At 46.9% G+C, this 19,115-nt stretch overlaps 1 protein-coding gene across 3 annotated transcripts; it reads right to left on the reverse strand.

The window, feature by feature from the left end:
- Nucleotides 1–9,292: 9,292 nt before the first annotated feature.
- On the reverse strand, nucleotides 9,293–18,587 carry NCR1 (natural cytotoxicity triggering receptor 1). 3 transcript variants are annotated; one of them, XM_036275615.1, is made up of 9 exons: nucleotides 18,450–18,587; nucleotides 18,334–18,369; nucleotides 17,819–18,103; nucleotides 15,111–15,389; nucleotides 14,814–14,864; nucleotides 14,648–14,728; nucleotides 13,315–13,362; nucleotides 12,982–13,185; nucleotides 9,293–10,007 (listed from the first exon to the last, which is right to left on the reverse strand). In XM_036275615.1, the coding sequence occupies exons 1-8, from the start codon at nucleotides 18,580–18,582 to the stop codon at nucleotides 13,004–13,006; spliced, it is 1,095 nt and encodes a 364-aa protein (XP_036131508.1). In that variant the 5' UTR covers nucleotides 18,583–18,587; the 3' UTR covers nucleotides 9,293–10,007; nucleotides 12,982–13,003. The 3 variants fall into 3 exon arrangements, with proteins under 3 accessions (XP_036131508.1, XP_036131507.1, XP_036131509.1); XM_036275614.1 differs by lacking the exon at nucleotides 9,293–10,007 and having other exon boundaries at nucleotides 12,669–13,185; XM_036275616.1 differs by lacking the exons at nucleotides 9,293–10,007; nucleotides 14,648–14,728 and having other exon boundaries at nucleotides 12,669–13,185.
- Between the last annotated feature and the right edge of the window lie 528 nt (nucleotides 18,588–19,115).

A 19,115-nucleotide genomic window follows, 5' to 3' on the forward strand; every position in this document is an offset into this window, starting at 1 on the left:
GGGTCAAAACCGAGGCGTGAGCTCATACTCGCTGGTTTACAGCGGGTTCTGCACGAGTCATGTACCCACTTTATGTCGAATGTGTTTTCTTGCATAAGGACACAGGATAATAAAAAAGCAAAGTGCACTATGTTTGAAGCTGCATTTATTACTTTAATTGATTTTTATTTATTTATTTATTATTATTATTTTTGGTTAATCCTCACCTGACAATATCTTTCCATTGATTTTTTTTTTTTTTTTAAGATAGAGTGGGAGGTCCCTGGCCGGTTTGGCTCAGCGGTTAGAAAATTGGCCTGCAGACCAGAGAACTGGGTTCGGTTCCTGCTAAAGGCATGTACCTCGGTTGCAGTTGGTCCCCAAACCCGACTGGGGTCGTGTGGGTGGCAACCAGTCAACGTCTTTCTCAAATCGATGTTTTTATCTCTGTCTTCTTCCTTCTCTCCCTCCCACTCTATCTGGAAATAAATACAAAAATGTCCTTGGGTGAGGACTAAAAAAAAAAAAAAAAAAAGAGTGGGAGGGAAGGAGAGAGAGGGAGAGAGAGGGAGAGAGAGGGAGAGAGAGGGAGAGAGAGAGAGAAACATCGACATGAGAGAAACATATTGATTGGTTGCCTCCCACATGACTCAGACCGAGGCTGGGGAGTGAACCCACAACCCAGGTACGTGCCCTTGACGGGAATCGAACCTGTGACTCTTCAGTCCCTGGGCCTAAGCTCTAACTGCTAAGCCAGACCCACTAGGGCTTACTGATTTTTTTTTTTTTTTAGAGAGAGAGAAAAGGAGGGAGAGAAACATCAGTTGGCTGCCTCCTGTATGCCCCCTTCCAGGGATGGAGCCTGCAACCCGGGCATGTGCCCTGACTGGGAATTGAACTGGTGACCTTTTGGTGCACGGGATGATGCCCAACCAACTGAGCCACACTGGCCAGAGTAATTTTTAAAAATAATCCTCACCCGAGGATACTTTTTCCATTTATCTTCAGGTAGAGTAGGAGGGAGCAAGGGGGAGAGAGAAGCAACGATTCAAGAGAGACACAAAGACCCGTTGCCTCCTGCATGACTTCGACCAGGGCTGGGGACTGAACTGCAACTGAGGTACATGCCCTTGGCCAGAATTGAACTGTGATGCATTGGTTCGTGGGCCCACGCCCTAACCATTGAGCCAAAAATATCTCCAGGATATTTTCAATATTTTTATTGTCATGACTAGGGGACGCTCCTGGCATCTAATGGGTGGAGACCAGGGATGCTGCCAAACATGTCAACAATGCACAGGACAATCCCCTCAAACAAAGAAACACCCAGCCTGAATGTCAACAGCACTGAAATAGAAAAACCCTAGATCCGTGGTCTCCCTACTCACCACCACAGAATAACACAGTAGTCCTCAACTGAGGGCAACTTTGCCCCATACGGGACACTTGGCAACATTAGAGACATTTTTTGTTGTTGTTGTTGTAAAATACACATGACATCAAACTTACTATTTTAATCATTTTTTATTGTTGTCACTATCACCGATGTCCCCTACTTTCCCCGCCTTTACCCACCACCACCCAGCCCCCAGCCCCTCTCTCTTGCCCTCACCACAATGTTGTCCGTGTCCATGGGTGGTGCATATATGTTCTTTGGCTAATCCCTTCACCTTTTTCATCCAGTCCCCCCTCCCTCTGGCTTCTGCCAGTCAGTCTGTTCCATGTATCCATGCCTCTGGTTCTACTTTGTTTATCAGTTTGTTTTGCTCATTAGTTTCCACTGACCTGGGTCCCAAGGTTAAGGTGACTAGATTCCATTCTTATGTAGGTCTCTTGGCTAAGGCGACTAAATGACTCCTTTTTTTTTTTTTTTTTTTTTTTTTATCATCCGTGGACTTTCCTTGGTATATTTCCAATAATAGGTCAATTACCCCTAGAAGTAAAGAAATTTTGCCTAAGATTATAGCTGCCCCATGTGTTGGGAGCATTTGCAGTTTCGAGTACCGGTAATTGCTGGCATTTGCAGGTAGGTACTCATGAGCCCAGTGAATAATGCTAATTCTGACTTCTGTAATTGCTGTCACACCCACTATTGTACTGGTCCTCTGAGGGGGAGGGCACAAAATGAGGATGGGGCTTCTGTCTTTAAAATCAGATGAGCAAGAAGAATCGTGGCTGCTGATCTGAGGGGAGACTATGCCCTCCGCTGCCCACCGGCGAGAATAAAGGACTCCTTTACAATTTGGCTGTGCATCTCTGGTTATCTCGCTGACACATGATAACACCACACATAAGGGAGGTCATATGGTATTTGTCTTTCTCTGACTGGCTTCTTTTACTTAGCATAATGCTCTCCAGGTCCATCCATGCTGTCTGAAAGGGTAAGAGTTCCTTCTATTTTTACAGCTGCATAGTATTCCACTGTGTAAACGTACCACAGCTTTTGTATCCACTCCTCTACTGATGGGCACTTGGGCTGTTTTCAGATCTTGGCTATTGTAAATAGTGTTGCTATGAACATAGGGGTACATATATACTTTCTGATTGGCGTTTCAGGACTCCTAGGATATATTCCTAGTAGTGGGATCACTGGTTCAGATAGCAGTTCCATTTAAAAATTTAAAAACATATGTTTTAATTGACTTTTTAGAGAGAGAGGAAGGGAGAGAGAGATAGAAACATCCGTGTGTGACAGAAATACCCATTTGTTGCCTCCTGCAAGCAGGGATCAGCCTGCAACCCCCGCATGTGCCCTGACCGGAAATCGAACCAGGACCTCTCAGTCCATGGGACTGACGCCCAATCCACTGAACCACACTGGCCGGGCCATTTTAAAATTTTTGAAGAAACTCCACACTGTTTCCACAGTGGCTGCAGCAGTCTGCAGTCCCGCCGGCAGGGCACGAGGGTGCCCTTCTGTTTGACCGTCTCGAGCTGTACACTGAAGCAGCATGTGGTATATTCAAAATGTTGTGCAACCGTCACCACTGCCCAGTTTCCAGAACTCTCTCACCACCCCAGAAGGAACCGCTCTGCCCATTAAAGGGTCACTCTGCATTCCCGACCCCGCCCCTGGGAACCATGAATCAGCTTCCTGACTGGTGCTTTCAGTGGGCAGAGACCAGGGTGCCATGCACGGGGCAGCTCCCACCACGCAATCCTTGTGCCCGCCTCAGGTTGAACACCTCACTGCTGAGAGCAGGTGAGGCTTCTCGTCTGAGGTGGATTTGCAGGCTGCTGTCCACCCTGGGCAGCCAAAGTCAGGGAGGAAGAGTTTAGTTTTTTCTTCTCTTTCCTGCAGACAGCAGGGGTTAAACCCTCCGCCTCACCATGTCAGGGGAGCCCCACTCCCCACAGCCTGCAGCTCCACCTGACCTCCCAGCACCCATCCTTCAGGGCGCAGCTCTGCAGGGTTAGGGGCCAGAGGGTTGCAGGGTCAGGGCTCCCACTGTTTCTTGTTGAGCCTCGGTGAGCCCCAGAGAGGGTGGAGGGCCATACCTGCCCAGGAAGGAGGGAGACTCTTGATTTTGGGCGGATCTTACCACGGTTTATTCAGGCTTGAGTATGAGCCAGAGATCAGGCCTGGGAAGGTGAATCCTCCCCCCAACATCTCATTGAACCCTCTTCTTCCTCCCTGCCAAGTGCTTGTGAAGACAGAGTTGGGGTCCTAAGCTCACCTCTCTGAAAGTCTCAGTAGGGAGAATGGCACAGAGCTGAATCCAGGGAGGCTCAGGGCACAGGGTTCTTCCCAGGATACCGGCCAGACGTGCCTTGCAGCTGGGCTGAGGCCAAGCTCCCAACAGGAGGTCTGTGCTGGGGCCTCCAGGATGGAACAGTCCATCATAGCTGGGGGGGGTGGAACAGTCCATCATCGATTGGGAGGGGGCAGAGGTGAAACACTGCATCATAGACGGGTGGGGGGTCAGCGGGGGAACAGTCCATCATAGACCGGGGTGGGGGTGGGAGGGAGAGTCAGAGGGGGAACAGTCCATCATAGATGGGGGAGGCCAGAGATGGAAGAGTCCATCATAGACCCAGGGGAGTCAGAGAGGGAGACAATGCATCACAGACGGGGGGTTGGGGGGTGGGAGTGGGGAAGGAAACAGAGGCAGAACATTTCACCATAGACCAAGGGCAGAGGTGGAACATTCCATCACAGACCTGGGAGGCAGAGGTGGAACATTCTATCATAGACCCAGGGGAGTGAGGGGGGGGGGCAATGCATCACAGTCGGGGTGAGGGGGTGAGGGGTGAGGGGTGGGCGTGGGGAAGGAAACGGAACATTTCACCAGAGACCAAGAAGGGCAGAGGTGGAACATTCCATCATAGACCCAGGGGGGCACCAGTAGATCCGAGGCTCAACCTCCCATCCTAACTCAGTGTGCTGGAGTCTGGCTCAGAGTTTGTCTAGATACCGCTCTGGGGCCCAGGCGGGCCTCCTGGGTCTCCCTCCAAACCAGTGGTTCTCAACTGGGGGTGATCCCTGTCTCCCCCACCCCCACTCCCCAACTCAGTATCTGGAGATATTCTTGGTTGTCACAGCTGCGGGAGGGGATGCTCCTGGCATCTGACGGTGGAGCCCAGAGATGCTGCTAAACATCCCACGGTGTACAGTGCGGCCCCTCCCCCAACAAAGAATGATCTGGTCCCAACTTTCAGCGGTGCTGAGGCCGAGAAACCTGGCTTAGCTGATTCTGTCCATCACCTTCAACCACTCAGTGTGGGGGAAAGGCAGGGCTGCAAGTTCAGGGCAAATTTCCAAACTGAACTTAGAATAAGACACCCCCATCCCCCCGCTCCCCCTGATTTGAACAGTCCAGGAGACAGCTGATTTATTAAAATACCAGTTGTAATCGCTAAATCGGAGTACTGTTGGTCTAAGAAGAAGTACAACCTTGTGTTGTAACCCAGGAGAGTCATCCTCACTCAGACATCAAGTAATTTTGAATATTAGGAGCTTTATTACCTGCACAGGGACTGCAGCCAACCTACACAGAGGAGAACTGCAGCCCCGAGCTCAGGGGGAGGGTTGCTTATATAGGACAGGGGTTACTCAAGGGTTTAGCAGAGCAAGCAAGCTGCGTGGACAGAAGCAGATATCAGCAGTTAGTAGCTGTACAAGTTGTTTGTTTTATATTTCTTAATGTTTACTAAACCCTAGCCTTGAATGCCTCATCGCCCCGTCTGGCATCTCCTGATTAGTTAAGCTCATGGTCATGGCTGATGCATCTCTTCAAGAATTTTTGCAAAAACAACTCGGGCTCAAGGAACCCAGGAGAGCTTCCTTCTTCTAGCAGATGGAGAATTACTGGGTTATAACACTTGGAGCTCTCTGCGGGGAGAAATCGCTACCTAAGAGTTCCGTTAGCTTGAGGACAGGGTACAGCTCTCATGATCCGAAAGTTCTCTCTTTACTTGCTGTACGTTTCAGATTCAGAGAAGGAATAGAGGGCACCCCCATTTTTAGAGAACTCTCCATGGGGTTCCAGGGCAATGAAAAGAGGCAGAGCAGAGGTGGAAAAGGGAAACAGTGAGCTCTTTCACCGACAGAAAGGCGAACAAGTGCTCCCTCAGGTGCCGCGGAGGTCTCCACTCACCTTGCGCAAAGGTTTCTGCCCGGCTCCTTCTGCTCCCGCCCTGCTGTGGCTCCTGCAGGTTCCCCAAGAATGCACCCGCCTCGGGCTCTCCATTGCTCTGCTCGGTGGGTGGGCGTTCTGGGTGTGGCCGATGATTCACACACCAGCGGCTCCCTGGCCAGACCACATGTAGGCCCCTCCCCCACCATGCTTGCTTTCTCCTATCACCTTGTTTGTAGCCTTCCAAGACAGTGGTTATTTAGGGTTATATCCAGAGATATTTTTGGTTGTCACAGTTGTGTGTGTGTGTGTGTGTGGAGGGTCGCTCCTGGAATCTCACGGGTAGAGGCCAGGCTGTTCAACATTATGCAATGCCCAGGAAGGTCACTGCTATGGATTGAATTGTGCATCTCTCCCCCCAACCCCAAATGCTGACGCCCCAAACCTCTAGTCTGACTGTATTTGGGGATAAGGCTTTTAGGAGCCATGAAGATTCAATGAGGTCATCAGGGCGAGGTCCTGAGTCAGTAGGACTGGTGGTATCATGAAAAGAAGAAGCAGTCTGAACCCTACTTCTATGTCTAGACCTTAGAGGAGGGGGTTGGAGGGAGGGAAGAGATAAACCAAAGAACTTATGCATATAAGCATAACCAATGCACATAGACTACAGTGCTGTGGGGGAGGGGGCGGGCATGGGAGGGTGTCAATGGGGGAAAAAGGAGAAACATCCGTAACAAAAATATATTAATTGCATAATAAAAATATTTAAAAAAATAAAATGCTTTGTATATTGTTAAAACTTTTTGTTTTTAATGGCATAATCTCTCTCTTTTAGGTTTTAAAATTAATTCTACTTCTGCTAAGCAGTTTACCTTGGTGAAATCAACAGAAGTTTCCAAGGTGAACAGGCAAAACTGCAGTTTAAACACCCTATAACAACTGCTAAAAGTTTTATTGCGTTTTTATGTCTTGTAGACCGAAAAGGTTTTGTTCCTGTGTTTTCCCAAGGAAGACGTTTTGTGCTCACTCTTTAGTATACAGTCTTGTTTGTATTCACACAGCTAGTCAATATTTTCCATTCTTGAAAATAGTTGTAAAATGATTGTCCCTTGACAGCTAATGATTTTTTTCAATTTGTAATTTGTTAAAGTAAACTCTCTTCAATATATCTTGTGATATGTTGTCTTTATATCCCAAAGTTTTCCCAGTTTATCTTTCTAATAAGAACTGATTATTATTAGCCTTTCACGTCTCATCCATCTAATAATATTTACAACTTTTTCATTTCTTATCTTATGGACAAATGAAATACAGAGTGGATTTTATCTTATACAAATAATTATTTAATTTCAAATACTTTAGAAGAATTTACAGCATACACTTTTCAACCAAATATACAGTTTTTCAAAGCAAATAAAGAAAGTCTTAATTACAAAAAAAAAAAAGAAAAAAGAAAAGAAAAGGTGAAGCAGGTGGTACATGGCCAGGAAAAAGGAAGTAAGTCTTCCTGTAAGTCAGGAAGAGCTGTTTTATGTTGATTGCTTTACTATGCAGAAATATCTATGACAAAGACTTAACCCCAGAACTGAAACTTTTGAAACTCAAGGTAGAAAAGTGAATGTATTGACTGGGGATTCAATGAAACCAGGAAGAGTTTTCTTTCTTTCTTTTTTTTTTTTTTTCAAATCTTTATTGTTGGATGTAAAATGTATTACAGATGTTCCACATTTTTCCCCCATTGACCCCCTCCTCCCCACTCCCGCCCCCCCTCCCACCTTTTCCTACACTATTGTCTGTGTCCATTGGCTATGCATATAAGTTCTTTGGTTTATTTCTTCCCACCCCCCCAACCCCTTTCCCTTTGAGGTTTGTCAGTCTAGCAATGAATTTGTGCTTCTTAATCCCTTCACCTTTTTCACCATTCCCCCAACCCTTCTCCCAACTGGCAACCAACAAAATGTTTTCTGTATCTATGAGAATGTTTCTGTTCTATCTGTTCATTTTGTTTGTAGATTCCATTGTTGATAGACATGTATTCATTGCCATTTTGTTTGTTCATACATTTTATCTTTTTCTTCAAAAAGACCCTTCATCATGTCATATAGGAAGAGTTTCCTTATCAGGAGCCAAATTGGCCAGCACATTGATCTTGGAATTCTCAGCCTCCAAACTGAGAGAAGACATTTCCATTGTCTTAGCCAACCCCCTGTGGTTTCTAAGACAGTCCCTCACCAGTCAGGGTTACCTGGCCCCAGGTGACAGTAGTGTGGGGGTTGAGAACTCCTGATAACAGCCTGAGTTTGAAAAGTCTCAGGCATGCATACGTCAGGAGGGAGGTCCACCTCGGGAGTGTCTGATTTGCAAGTGAGTGACCGCCTCATCCTGTTTTTTTTTTTTTTTTTTTTTACATTAACCATTGCATTATGCAGCATTCTACACAACAATTACATTGATTATTAAGTTAAACAAGTACCTTCTACCATAGAAACATACATGACATACATGTCAGAAGCAATCTAAAGAAAAAGAAGCTTCATGGGAAAGATGAGGGCAGTGTGCATTAGGGTTTGTGAGATTTTCCCGGTGAAATGCAGGAGCATGGGAGTAGGCACTATTTACCAACGAGGGCACGTCAGTCACAGTGCTGTCAGTTGCCACCGAAACATGTGACATGAATAAAATAATGAAATTATTTATGTTATATTTTATTGTCTATTCTATTCTATTCTATTCTATTCTATTCTATTCTATTCTATTCTATTCTATTCTATTCTAATTTATTAGAAGACAGCCTATTCTTTAATGTCCATATATACAATGTCTATATACAATCAACATTTATTTTTTAAATTGAATTTCTTCAGGTGACATCGGTTAATAAGATTATATAGGTTTCAGGTGTAAAATTCTATCAACTTAAAAAATAAAAAAATTTTAAAGTTAAAAAAATAGAGCCCTGGTTGATTCGCTCCATGGGTAGGAACGCCCTCCCAATATGCCAAAATTGTGGGTTCAATCTCTGGTGGGGGTGCATACAAGAACCAACCAATGAATGCATAAATAAGTGAACTAACAAACCAATGTTTCTCTCTTTCTCTTTCCCTGCTTTATCTCTCTCAAAATCAATAATAATAAAAGAGAAATATACACTCTTGTACTGAACCTTCTGGAAAAAGAAATGTTTATACATAAATTTAACCTGACCAGAATGTCAAAAGACAAGTAGATAGGAGGATGCTTGTTGGGAGAAATAATAAACATATAGCTCTCTACCCAGAAACCCAGAAACGACCAACTGTATTATTATCCGCCAACTCATGAGACACATTTTTCTAACAGTGATCAGAAGCACAAGTGTAGGTACCACGAACAAAACAAAGAGACCCTGAACAGGGTGTCAACGTTTACAAGTTAGAGGGACAACTTTGTAGGTGGAAAGATGAGTTCAGATTAGTAAAAAAAAAAAAACAAAACAAAACAAAACTGATAAAAATAATCTGAGGTTTCAGAAAAACAAAAAGCACTAGATTCAGAGAAACAGAGGATTTGGGCCTCCACCTTGGAGAAATTAAAACCATGGAGTTTAATGAGATCAACCCAGACTTGTGTCCAGAGACAGGTGGGTCTGTCCGGCGAACCCCAAAGCTGCAGCACTACAGAGTCTGAAAACCTGAGGGTACAGGGACAGTTAGAGAACGGGCGGAGACAGCCGGTGAGTCAAGGAGGAAGTGGTCATAGACAGGGGCACCAAGATAAAAGGTTCAGAAGGTCCATTGCAAATTCTAGGAAACGCACTAGCGCTGTCACGAAAACAGCTTCGGAGGAAGGGTGGGTGAGAAACCAGTTTCCAGTGGTTGAAGAGACACGAGGGGGCAAAGCAAACGCTGCAGGTGTGGGTAATGGCTCAGGGAAACTGGGTGCCTCAGCCATGGCCCAGTAAGACTGGAGAGACGGACATCCTCCCTGCAGAATTGTCGCCATGTCCTGAGGCTGTAGCTTTTACTTCTAACTCAGAGTTGGGAAACTTTGTTCTCGGTGGTGGTGGTAGTGGTGGTGAGGTAATAACTGTGGGAAGTTGGTAGATCCCTAAGGGGACATCAGGTCCTCTTAACATGGCCAAGAAGGAGCTACCGCCCCCCCTCCTTTGGCAAATGGAAGGTGGAAATAGAAGACAGGTATCTTGCTCTAGAAACTCAGGGTGCAATGGAGATAGAATTGGGTCCTCTCCCCCTACCAACTCTGAAGAGATGTATTGAATGAAATGGGATGAAGAAAAGACAGGGAAGGCAGAATGGTTATCTGGTCTTACTGTTGTCGATGGGAATATGCAAAAACTTGGGATAAATGCAGAAGGCAGAGAGGTTGGGCTGAGGTCAGGAACGGAGATGCTGTATCATTTTTTGCACATCACCTTTTCTAATGCCCACGAGACCAGGATATTGTAGCATCAACCTGCAAAATCGGATGGCCCAGCCTGTAGACACCTTGAGAAAGGGAGACAGGTTACACACACACACACACACACACACACACACACTGTAGTGTTATTCAGCTATTAGAAACAAAGACATTTTGCCCTGGCTGGTTTGCCTCAATGGTTAGAGCGTTGACCCGTGGACCAAAGAATCGCAGTTTTGATTCTGGTCAAGGACACATACCTGGGTTGTGGTTCGTCCCTGGCCCTGTTCAGGGTCGTGCAGGAAGCAGCCAATCAATGTGCCTCTCTCACATTGATGTTTCTCTCTCTCCCCTCCCCCCTATCTGAAGATAAATAAAAAAATACCCTCGGGCGAAGATGAAAAAAGAAACAAAATACCACCCCAAACAAAACAAAACACCAAATAAATCTTGCCATTTGGAACATCAGGGATGAACCTTAAGGGCGTTATGCAAAGTCACATAAGTCAGGCAAAGAGAGGCAAATACTGTATGATATCTCTATGTGAGGTGAAGGGATTAGCCAAAGATGCATAATCCACAGACCCAGACAATAGTGTGGTGTTGGCCAGAGCAAAGGGGGGAAATGCAGACATGTGTAATAGCGGAAACCGTAAAAATAAATTTTAAAAAGTGTAGGCGGAATCTAAAAAAGCTGAACTTATAGGAACTCAGTAAGTGGTGGATGCCAGGGGCTGGGGGTGGAGGAAGTGAGGAGATGTTGTTTAAAACTAAAAACTTGCGGCTGCTCTCTCCTCTGTGTAGGATGGGACAGTCGCAGTGCGGTTATTAAAGCTCTCTTAATTTGAAAAAAAAAATAAATAGAAGTAAAAACTTGCAATGAGTAGATCAATAAGTCCTGGAGAGAGAAAGCACAGTACAGTGACGATAGACAGCAATATTGTATTATTCGAAGGAACTAGGTCTTAATTATTCCCACCACAAAAAAAGAAATAATTATGTGACCCCATACAGGTGTTACTGAATGTCACCGTGGCAATCATATTGCAAACTAGAAATGTATCAAGTAAACACGCTGCACCCCTTAAACGTACACAATGTTGCAATTATAGTTATATTATATTTCCAATTATATTTCAATGGAAAATATTTCACTTTGGGAAGATGAGTTGCTAATTGGCATCTCCGAACTCTGCCCCCAAATATCTTCTTCTTACCACAGCGCTCAGGGTTCATTTACAGTAGCAACACCGATGGGTGGGAATTAGAGGGGAAAATGTCCCTTCCATCCATGCTGTTGCCCAGATTACAAACTTCAGAGTTGTTTGGGACTCTGCCACAGGCTCAGTCATCACTTCTAAACCATAAAATGAAGTCTGGCTTCTGTGCCTAAAATATGTGACGGGTTCCCACCTCCTCTGAGTAGTGAGCAACTTCCACCTAGAACAATACAGAAGCCTCCTAACTGGTCTCACTGGATATGTTCCTTCTTATCTTCAAATAGGAATAAGCTGCTCTGGCCAGTGTGGCTCAGTGGTTAAAGCATCAACCCATGCACCTAAGGGTCATGGGGTTGCCTCCTGGTCAAGGGCACGTGCCTGGTTCAAACCCCAGCTTCGGTTGGGGCACATGTGGGAGGCAACCAATTGATGTGTCTTTCTTTTTTTTTCTTTTTTTATTCTCACCCGAGGACATTTTTTCTATTTTTTTTTTTTTGTTCAGATAGAGTGTGGGAGGGAGAGACAGAGAGAGAAACATCGACGTGAAAGGGACACGTCGAGTGGTTGCCACCCACACGACCCAACCAGGGCCAGGGACAAACTGCAACCGAGGTACGTGTGCCTAGCGGGAACCGAACCCGGGTCTCTCAGGACCGCAGGCCGACGCTCTAACCGCTGAGCCAAACCGGCCAGGGCTTGGTGTGTCTTTCTCACATTGATGTTTCTCTCTCTCCCTCCCTTCTACTCTTTCTAAAAATCAATGGGAAAAATATCCTTGGATGAGGATTAACAACAACAACAACAAGAAATAGAAATAAGCCTAGCAAGAGAAGATTACAAAGGAATTTTCCAATGGGGACAGTATCTACAAAACATCATAACAATTAGCTTACACAATGGTAAGATCCTAAAAATACTCCCTTCAACATTGGTGGTAAGAAAAGGCCACCTGCTATCATTACTCCCACTTAATAATAGACTGGAGGTTCTAATGAATAGGACTCTGATAAATCAATTTTAGGAAAAAAACAACAACAACTCTTAAAGTGTTTGAACTAAAAAGAGCCTAAAACTGTTCAAATTAAAACGTGAATTCTGTGAGACCACTGAATATAGTCAGAAGGAGGATGGCTTCTGGGCTGGGCGAAAAAGGTAAAGAGATTAAGTGAAAAAACAGAACACCCTGGTCGGTTTGGCTCAGCAGTTAGTGTCGGCCCTCGCACCAAAGAGCCAAGGGTTAGATTCCGGTCAAGGGCATGTATCTTGGTTGGGGTTAGTCCCCAGCCCTGGTTGGGGTTGCGTGGGAGGCAACCGGTCGATACATCTCTCTCATGTTGGTGTTTCTCACACTGTGTCTCTCCATCCCTCTCTGAAGATAAATAGAAAAGTGTCCTTGGGTGAAGATTAAAAGAAACAAAACCAAACCACAAAAAAACACCTCATAGACAACAGTATGGTGATTACCAGAGGGAAAAGGGGGCAGGGGGAGGTAGAAGGGGGTGAAGGGGGATCAGTGGTGATGGAAGAAGATTTGACTTGGGGTGATGAACACACACTACAATACCCAGATGATGTGTGATAGCACTGTACCCCTGAAACCTACGTAATTTATTAACCAATGTCACCCCAACACATTCAATGTCGACAAAATTATACTTAGACCTTAGAAGAGACAGTGGGATTTGCCTGACAACAAAAGTTAGCATCTTCACCCTCCTTCTTCAGGATGGTTCATCCAACGCCACGCCATTGTTCCTTGCTTTCTGTTGAACCCACAACCCAAGGTTACGATCAGCTTTCAGGGTTACCTACGGCCACCAGATCTCTTGGTCACCCATTCAGGGTTCTGAACGCCATCCTGCGTTCTTGACCGGAAGCCCGGTTCACTTGCTCTTCCGTCTTCTTCCTAGAAAGTCTGTCTTCGGCCAGGAGGCACACGAGGGCCACCAGGACCAGGAAAGCCAGACCCATCCGAAAGAGGTTCTCGGAGGTGTGATCCCACAAGGCGAGATCTGGGAGCACAAGAACAAGCATCACCGGCGGGAACACAGGAATACCAGCTCATGCCCTCTCTCTCCCAGGTCGTACTCCTTTGCCAACTTCGTTCTTCAGCGTCGACACCCCCTCAGCGTCTTGCTTACCTTTATGGAAACCCCTCTTGGTGGTCAACATGTGGGGCTTCCAAGAGTCTGCAGGTGATAAAAAAAAGTGGATAAGTGAAGGAAAGAGAGGATGTCAACCATTTCCACCAGCAGCTCTTTCTCTTGGACACACCCCATGGCATTTGGCTGCTTTTCAAGGTCCCCACCTCACCCTCCGGGTCCTAGTGGCTTCATCTGGCTGAGGAAGAGTTAAAAAGCAGGTGGACTCGGGGAGGAATTCAGCTCTAGGACGAACAGGCATGTGCCTTCATGCCAGTCTTCTCTCTGAGCCTCCGTTCCCTCATTAAGTTAATCGACGTCGTATCTTCTTCCTCACACATAGTAAAATCTAGGCTTGCCCTGGTCTTCAAGGTCTTACATGAGCTGCCTGGGCCTCGCCGCATCCCCAATTTGACATTTCCAGACCCACTGGCCTCCTTAGGGCGCATGCCGTGGCCACCTGCTCTCTCTGGAACCTTCTTTGTCCAGGTGGTCACAGTGTTTCCTGGGATGCTTCCTTCTCGGTGAGGACAACCGAGGCCATGCTGCCGAATATTGCTACCTGCCCTCCCGACCACCTTCACGCCGACTGTCTTGCTTTGTCTTTTTAAAATCAATTAATTAATTTTATTTTTAAAAATGAATTAATGTTTTATTTATGAATTTGTTTTTGTTACAGATGTTTCTCATTTTCCCCCCATTGACACCCTCTTTCCTTCTCCCCCCTTTCCCGTCCCCAGCTTTGTGGTCTATGTTTATTGGTCATGCGTACATGCATGTAAGTTCTGTGGTTGATTTCTTCCCCCACCAAACCCCTCTCCTCTGAGGCTTGCCAGTCTGTACCCCACCTCTATGTCTCTGGGTCTATTTGGTTGAGCAGTTTGTTTAGTTCATTATATTCCACCAATAAGTGAGATCATGGGATATTTGTCTTTCTCTGCTTGGCTTGTTTCGCTTAGCATGATACCCTCTAGGTCCCTCCATGTCGCCTCAAAGGATAAGACTCTAGTGCACTGCTGGTGGGAATGCAGACTGGTGCAGCCACTGTGGAAAACCCTTTGGTGTTACCTCAAAAAGTTAAAAATTGAGCTGCCCTTTGACCCAGTGATCCCACTTCTAGGAGTATACCCTAAGAAACCTGAAACACCAATCAGAAAGAATATATGCGCCCCTATGTTCATAGCAGCACTATTTACAATACCTAAGATCTGGAAACAGCCCAAGTGTCCATCAGTAGATGAGTGGATAAAAAAGCTGTGGTACATGTACACAATGGAGTACTATGCAGCTGCTTTGTCTTTTTTTATATTACCAATTCCTCCTCTCAAGTTACCTAATTGATCTATGTATCTTGACCTTGATTCATGGTCTGTCTTCTCCTGCCAGAATACAGGTGTCGCGAGGGCAAGGGTATCTGTGGGGTTGACCGATGCGGCTGTAGGTGATGGTCTTGGGGGGCTTTGATTCCCTCCCCAAGTTCAGGAGTAACTGTTACTCACCAGAAGAAGAGGGCTGTTCTGTGGGTGCAGGGTTGGCGACCCCGGCAGCTCCTGACAATGGAGACAGGGACAAAAAGTAAGGGTTTTGGGTTTCCTTTGGTCTTCCCACCTATTCTCTGTGCGCGTCCCTCCCTATTCATCTGGTGTTCTTCCTCATGAGCAATCAATGGGAACGAAGTGCTTGAGATGATGGTGGGAGGGACCTGCTGTCTCTACATCTTTCCACTTATCCTTCATTATTTGGGGTTCACTTGGGGTTCCAGAGAGGGCACGAGGAGAAATGAGAGGGTTCTTTACCTGTGACCAGGAGCGTCACAGGCTCACTGGGGAAAGACCATACACAGTTGCTATAAGAACCGAAACAAATGTATGTCCCTCTGTGCGCTGTCGTCACAGGGCCCATGAGGAACTCGGCCGGCGTTTTCCCAGATCTGTGCTGTGGGTGGTTGGATGGTCCCTCCTTGAGCAGAAAGAACGTCTTTGTGGCTGTCTCCAGATCGCAGTAGAAAGTCACGTTTTCCCCTGGGATCACCTCAGGCCCAGGGTGAATCCTGAGGGTAGGTGTGTCATACATCCCTGCGAGAGAAGGTTGTTGGCAGGTGAACAGCATTAAAAAAAATGTTTTATCGATTATTTAGAGAGAGGAAAGGAGAGAGAGAGATAGAAACATTCATGTGAGAGAGAAACATTGATTGGCAGTCTCCTGCACGCCCCCTGACTGGGAATCAAACCAGGACCTCTCCGTTCGTGGGCTGACACTCAATCCACTGAGCCACACCAGCCGGACAGTAATGAGCATCTTTATCCTGCCTCCTATACCTCTCACCCCCTTGTCTTTAAGACCGGGAGTCACTCCTAGAAGCTCAGTGTCTTCTGTTTCCTAAATTATTATTTTTTTGTTCAGATAGAGTGGGAGAAGAGAGAGAGAGAGAGAGAGAGAGAGAGAGAGGGAGAGAGAGAGAGAGAAACATCGACGTGGAAGGGACACTTCGAGTGGCTGCCACCCGCATGACCCAACCAGGGCCGGGGACAAACTGCAACCGATGTACATGCCCTTAGCGGGAACCGAACCCAGGTCTCAGTGGACGGCAGGCCGACGCTCTAACAGCTGAGCCAAACAGGCCAGGGCTGTTTTCTAAATTTGTCTTGGTCATGGATGTACTCTCCAAGATCTTGCCCTTCAGCACGGAGACACTTCTGCATCTCTCAGGGATGTTAATACAAGTCTCTCTCTGGGAATCACCCTACACCGTGGTTCTCAGTTTGGTCCTTGGGACCAGTAACATCGGCGCCACCTGGAAGCGTTTTAGAAATTCAAATTCTCACTCTGGCTGTTTTGGCTCAGCAGTTAGGTGTTGGCCTGCGGACCACAGAGTCGTGGGTTTGATTCCAGCCAAGGGCACGTACCTCGGTTGCAGTTTGTCTCCGGCCCTGGTTGGGTCGTGTGGGTGGCAACAAATCCATGTGTCTCCCTCATGTCAATGTTTCTCTCTCTCTCTCTCTCCCTTCCTCTCTGTCTGAAGATAAATGTAAAAATATCCTCAAATTCTCAGGCTCTGCCCCAGACCCATGTATCAGGGACTCAGGAGTTGGACGGACATCTATGTTGTAACATAAATAAATAAATACATAAATAATTATTTTTAATTGCTGTAAAGTACCTGTACATCTCAAAATGTACCATCTCAACCATTTTAAAGTACAGTTTCGGGATATGAAGCACATTCCCGTGGTTGTACCACCATCATCCACAGAACTCTTTCCATTTTGCAAAACGGAAACTCTGTCCCTGTTACACCATCAGTTTCAATTTCCCTTCCCCTTAGCCTGGCACCGCCCCTAACTCCTATCCTACTTTCTGTCTCGATGACTTGGACTATTCTAGGTACCTCAGGTAAGTGGAACCATAAAGTCTTGTCCTTTCGTGACAGACTTATTTCACTAAAGGTTTGTTCCCGTGTCAGAATTTTCTTCCCTTCTAAGTCTGAATAACATTGCGCTGTGTGGATCGATCCTGCTTAGTTTATCCCTTCATTTGCTGATAGACACATGGGTTGTTTCTGTCTTTTGGCGATGGTGAGCCAGGCTTCCATGAACATGGGTGTACTAAAGCTGTGTGTGTGTGTGCGCGTGTGTGTGTTTAAATCCTCACCCGAGGATATTTTTCCATTTATCTACTGACAGAGTGGCGGGGGATGGGAGGCGGTTGAGAAAGAGAGAGAGAGAAACATCGATGTGAGAGAGACACCTCAATTGGTTGCCTCCTGCCTGACCTCAACCAGGGCCAGGAATGAACTGCAACCGAGGTACATGCCCTTGACCAGAATCCAACCTGGAACTCTTTGGTCTGTGGGCTGATGCTCCAACCGCTGAGCGAAACCAGCCACGGCAAAAGCCAAGCGATTCTCTCTTTGCCTGCGTCTGAGAACACCCCTCGGCTGAAGTACACCCCAGATTACGCTCCTTCCCAATCACATTTACGAAGTTCTGCTTGGTCTCCTTCCTTGCCGCGGTTTCTCCTCATGAGCTGCCTAACTGATTTACGGATCCTGACTTTGACTCAAGGTCTGTCTTCTCCTGCGAAAAACACAAGTGCCCAAGGGTGGGGGTATCTGGCGGAACCCCTAGCATCATTCTGAGATGACTGGGAAGGGCCGTCTCAGGTCCTGAGCCCCACACATACTTGGCCGGGTTCAGATGAAGTATCACAGTCTCACAACCCCCCCCTCCCCCAGCCTGTTCTTTGTTCATCCATCACAGGTGGTGCACACAAACATCCATCTCAGAGCCTCTTACCAGAAGGATTTGACCCAAGCCAGATCTGATCCTAGGACGTAGAGATAACCCTCAATAGAGAACCCCTGTAGGAATTGATCATCGCCCCTCTCCCAAGAAAAACAGTATCTGTGTGAGATCGGGGGAAGACTAAAGGAGGTTAATCGGTGGAGATTCTCCCCAGGATTCAGGCTGCGGAGATGACGCTAGCTACAGAATGGGACAGTTACCTGTTACCACCAGTTCCAGGGGGTCACTTGGCTCTGACCAGTGCTCCCCAATTCGGTAGAGGCACCGGTACTGCCCTGCAGTCTGTAAGCTCATGGTCTGGATGAAGAAGTTTACTTTGCTCATCTGCCCAGGTGGGTCCGGTTTCTTCCAGTCAGAAAGTTGTTTCTCAAAATACAGTTGGTACTCGACGGCCGTGCCGGTTCCCTGGCACCAGATCATTACCGGCATTCCGTTTGGGATCATGAAATTGGGTTTGGCCCAGATGACAGGCTTGGAGAGGCTCTCTGGGAGGGAATCAGAGACTGGAGTTCCAGACAAAGCCCATTCCCACCCCATCCCCACCCCCGGTTCCACCCAGCGGCCAGCCTCAAGCCTGCCCAGCAAGCCAGGTGGAGACAACCATCCGCCCCACCTGCGACTCATTTCTGGGTCAACGTCTACACTTTGAAATGTGGACCTTAGGCCCAGTCTGAACCCAGAACAGTGACACTGAGGCTTTGAATAAAGGACTCACGCTTCTGGGCGCTGACCCTCTGGCTCAGACACAGACCTGGAAGACAGGAATAATAACACAGGGGGCTGGCTGCACCCGGACCCTGGTTTCCATCTCCCCTGCACAAGGGAACTCACCGAGGCAGAGCAGGGCGGTGAGTGGAGAAGGCATAGCTGAGCTGACTGGGTGAATGTGGATCGGCTGGGTGGAGACGGCACCCAGCAGGCCAGGCAGATGCACAGGATGTGGTAGGTGAGGTCCGGCACCCATCACCATGGTGCATTCACAGCCACTGGCTTACCAGAAGGGTCACAGCTCTTCCCCTACCTCTGACCATGTGGCGCGAGCAGAGGGTGTGGCCCTCGTGATACCTCTGGTCGTGTCCGAGGCCTAACCAGATCCTCCGACAATTGTCTGCTCTGCCTGAAACTATTTTCTGGGTCAACGTCTACATTTCGAAATGTGGACATTATGCTCAGGGGAGACATCGGGCAGTGTTTGAGCAAAAACCTTAGAATCATTTTTTAGAAAAAATCTTGACCTGAGGATATATATGTTTTTCCATTTATCTTCAGATAAAGTGGAAGGGAGGGAGGGAGGGAGGAAGGGAGGGAGGGAGGGAGAGACAGAGGGAGGGAGGGAGAGAGAGAGGGAGAGAAACATCAATGTGAGAGAGACACACACTGACTGTGCCTCCCACATGACCTCTTTGGTCCATAGGACAATGCTCTAACTGCTGAGTCAAACCAGTCAAGGTTAGAATAATCTTTTAAATTGAGAGAGAGAGAGAGAGAGAGAGAGAG

Source organism: Molossus molossus, unplaced genomic scaffold, assembly GCF_014108415.1.
Source record: "Molossus molossus isolate mMolMol1 unplaced genomic scaffold, mMolMol1.p scaffold_m16_p_21, whole genome shotgun sequence".
NCBI lineage: Eukaryota > Metazoa > Chordata > Mammalia > Chiroptera > Molossidae > Molossus > Molossus molossus.

Bases quoted from the DNA above. Each gene is read 5' to 3' on its own strand.
- NCR1 (XM_036275615.1), bottom strand. From the start codon at position 18,582: ATGGGTGCCGGACCTCACCTACCACATCCTGTGCATCTGCCTGGCCTG. The intron at 14,865-15,110 runs GTAAAGAACCCT...CTCCATTGTCAG, and splicing joins TGTGACGCTCCTGGTCACAG to GAGCTGCCGGGGTCGCCAAC. The intron at 13,363-14,647 runs GTAACTTGAGAG...TATCACCTGCAG, and splicing joins AAGATACATAGATCAATTAG to ACTCTTGGAAGCCCCACATG.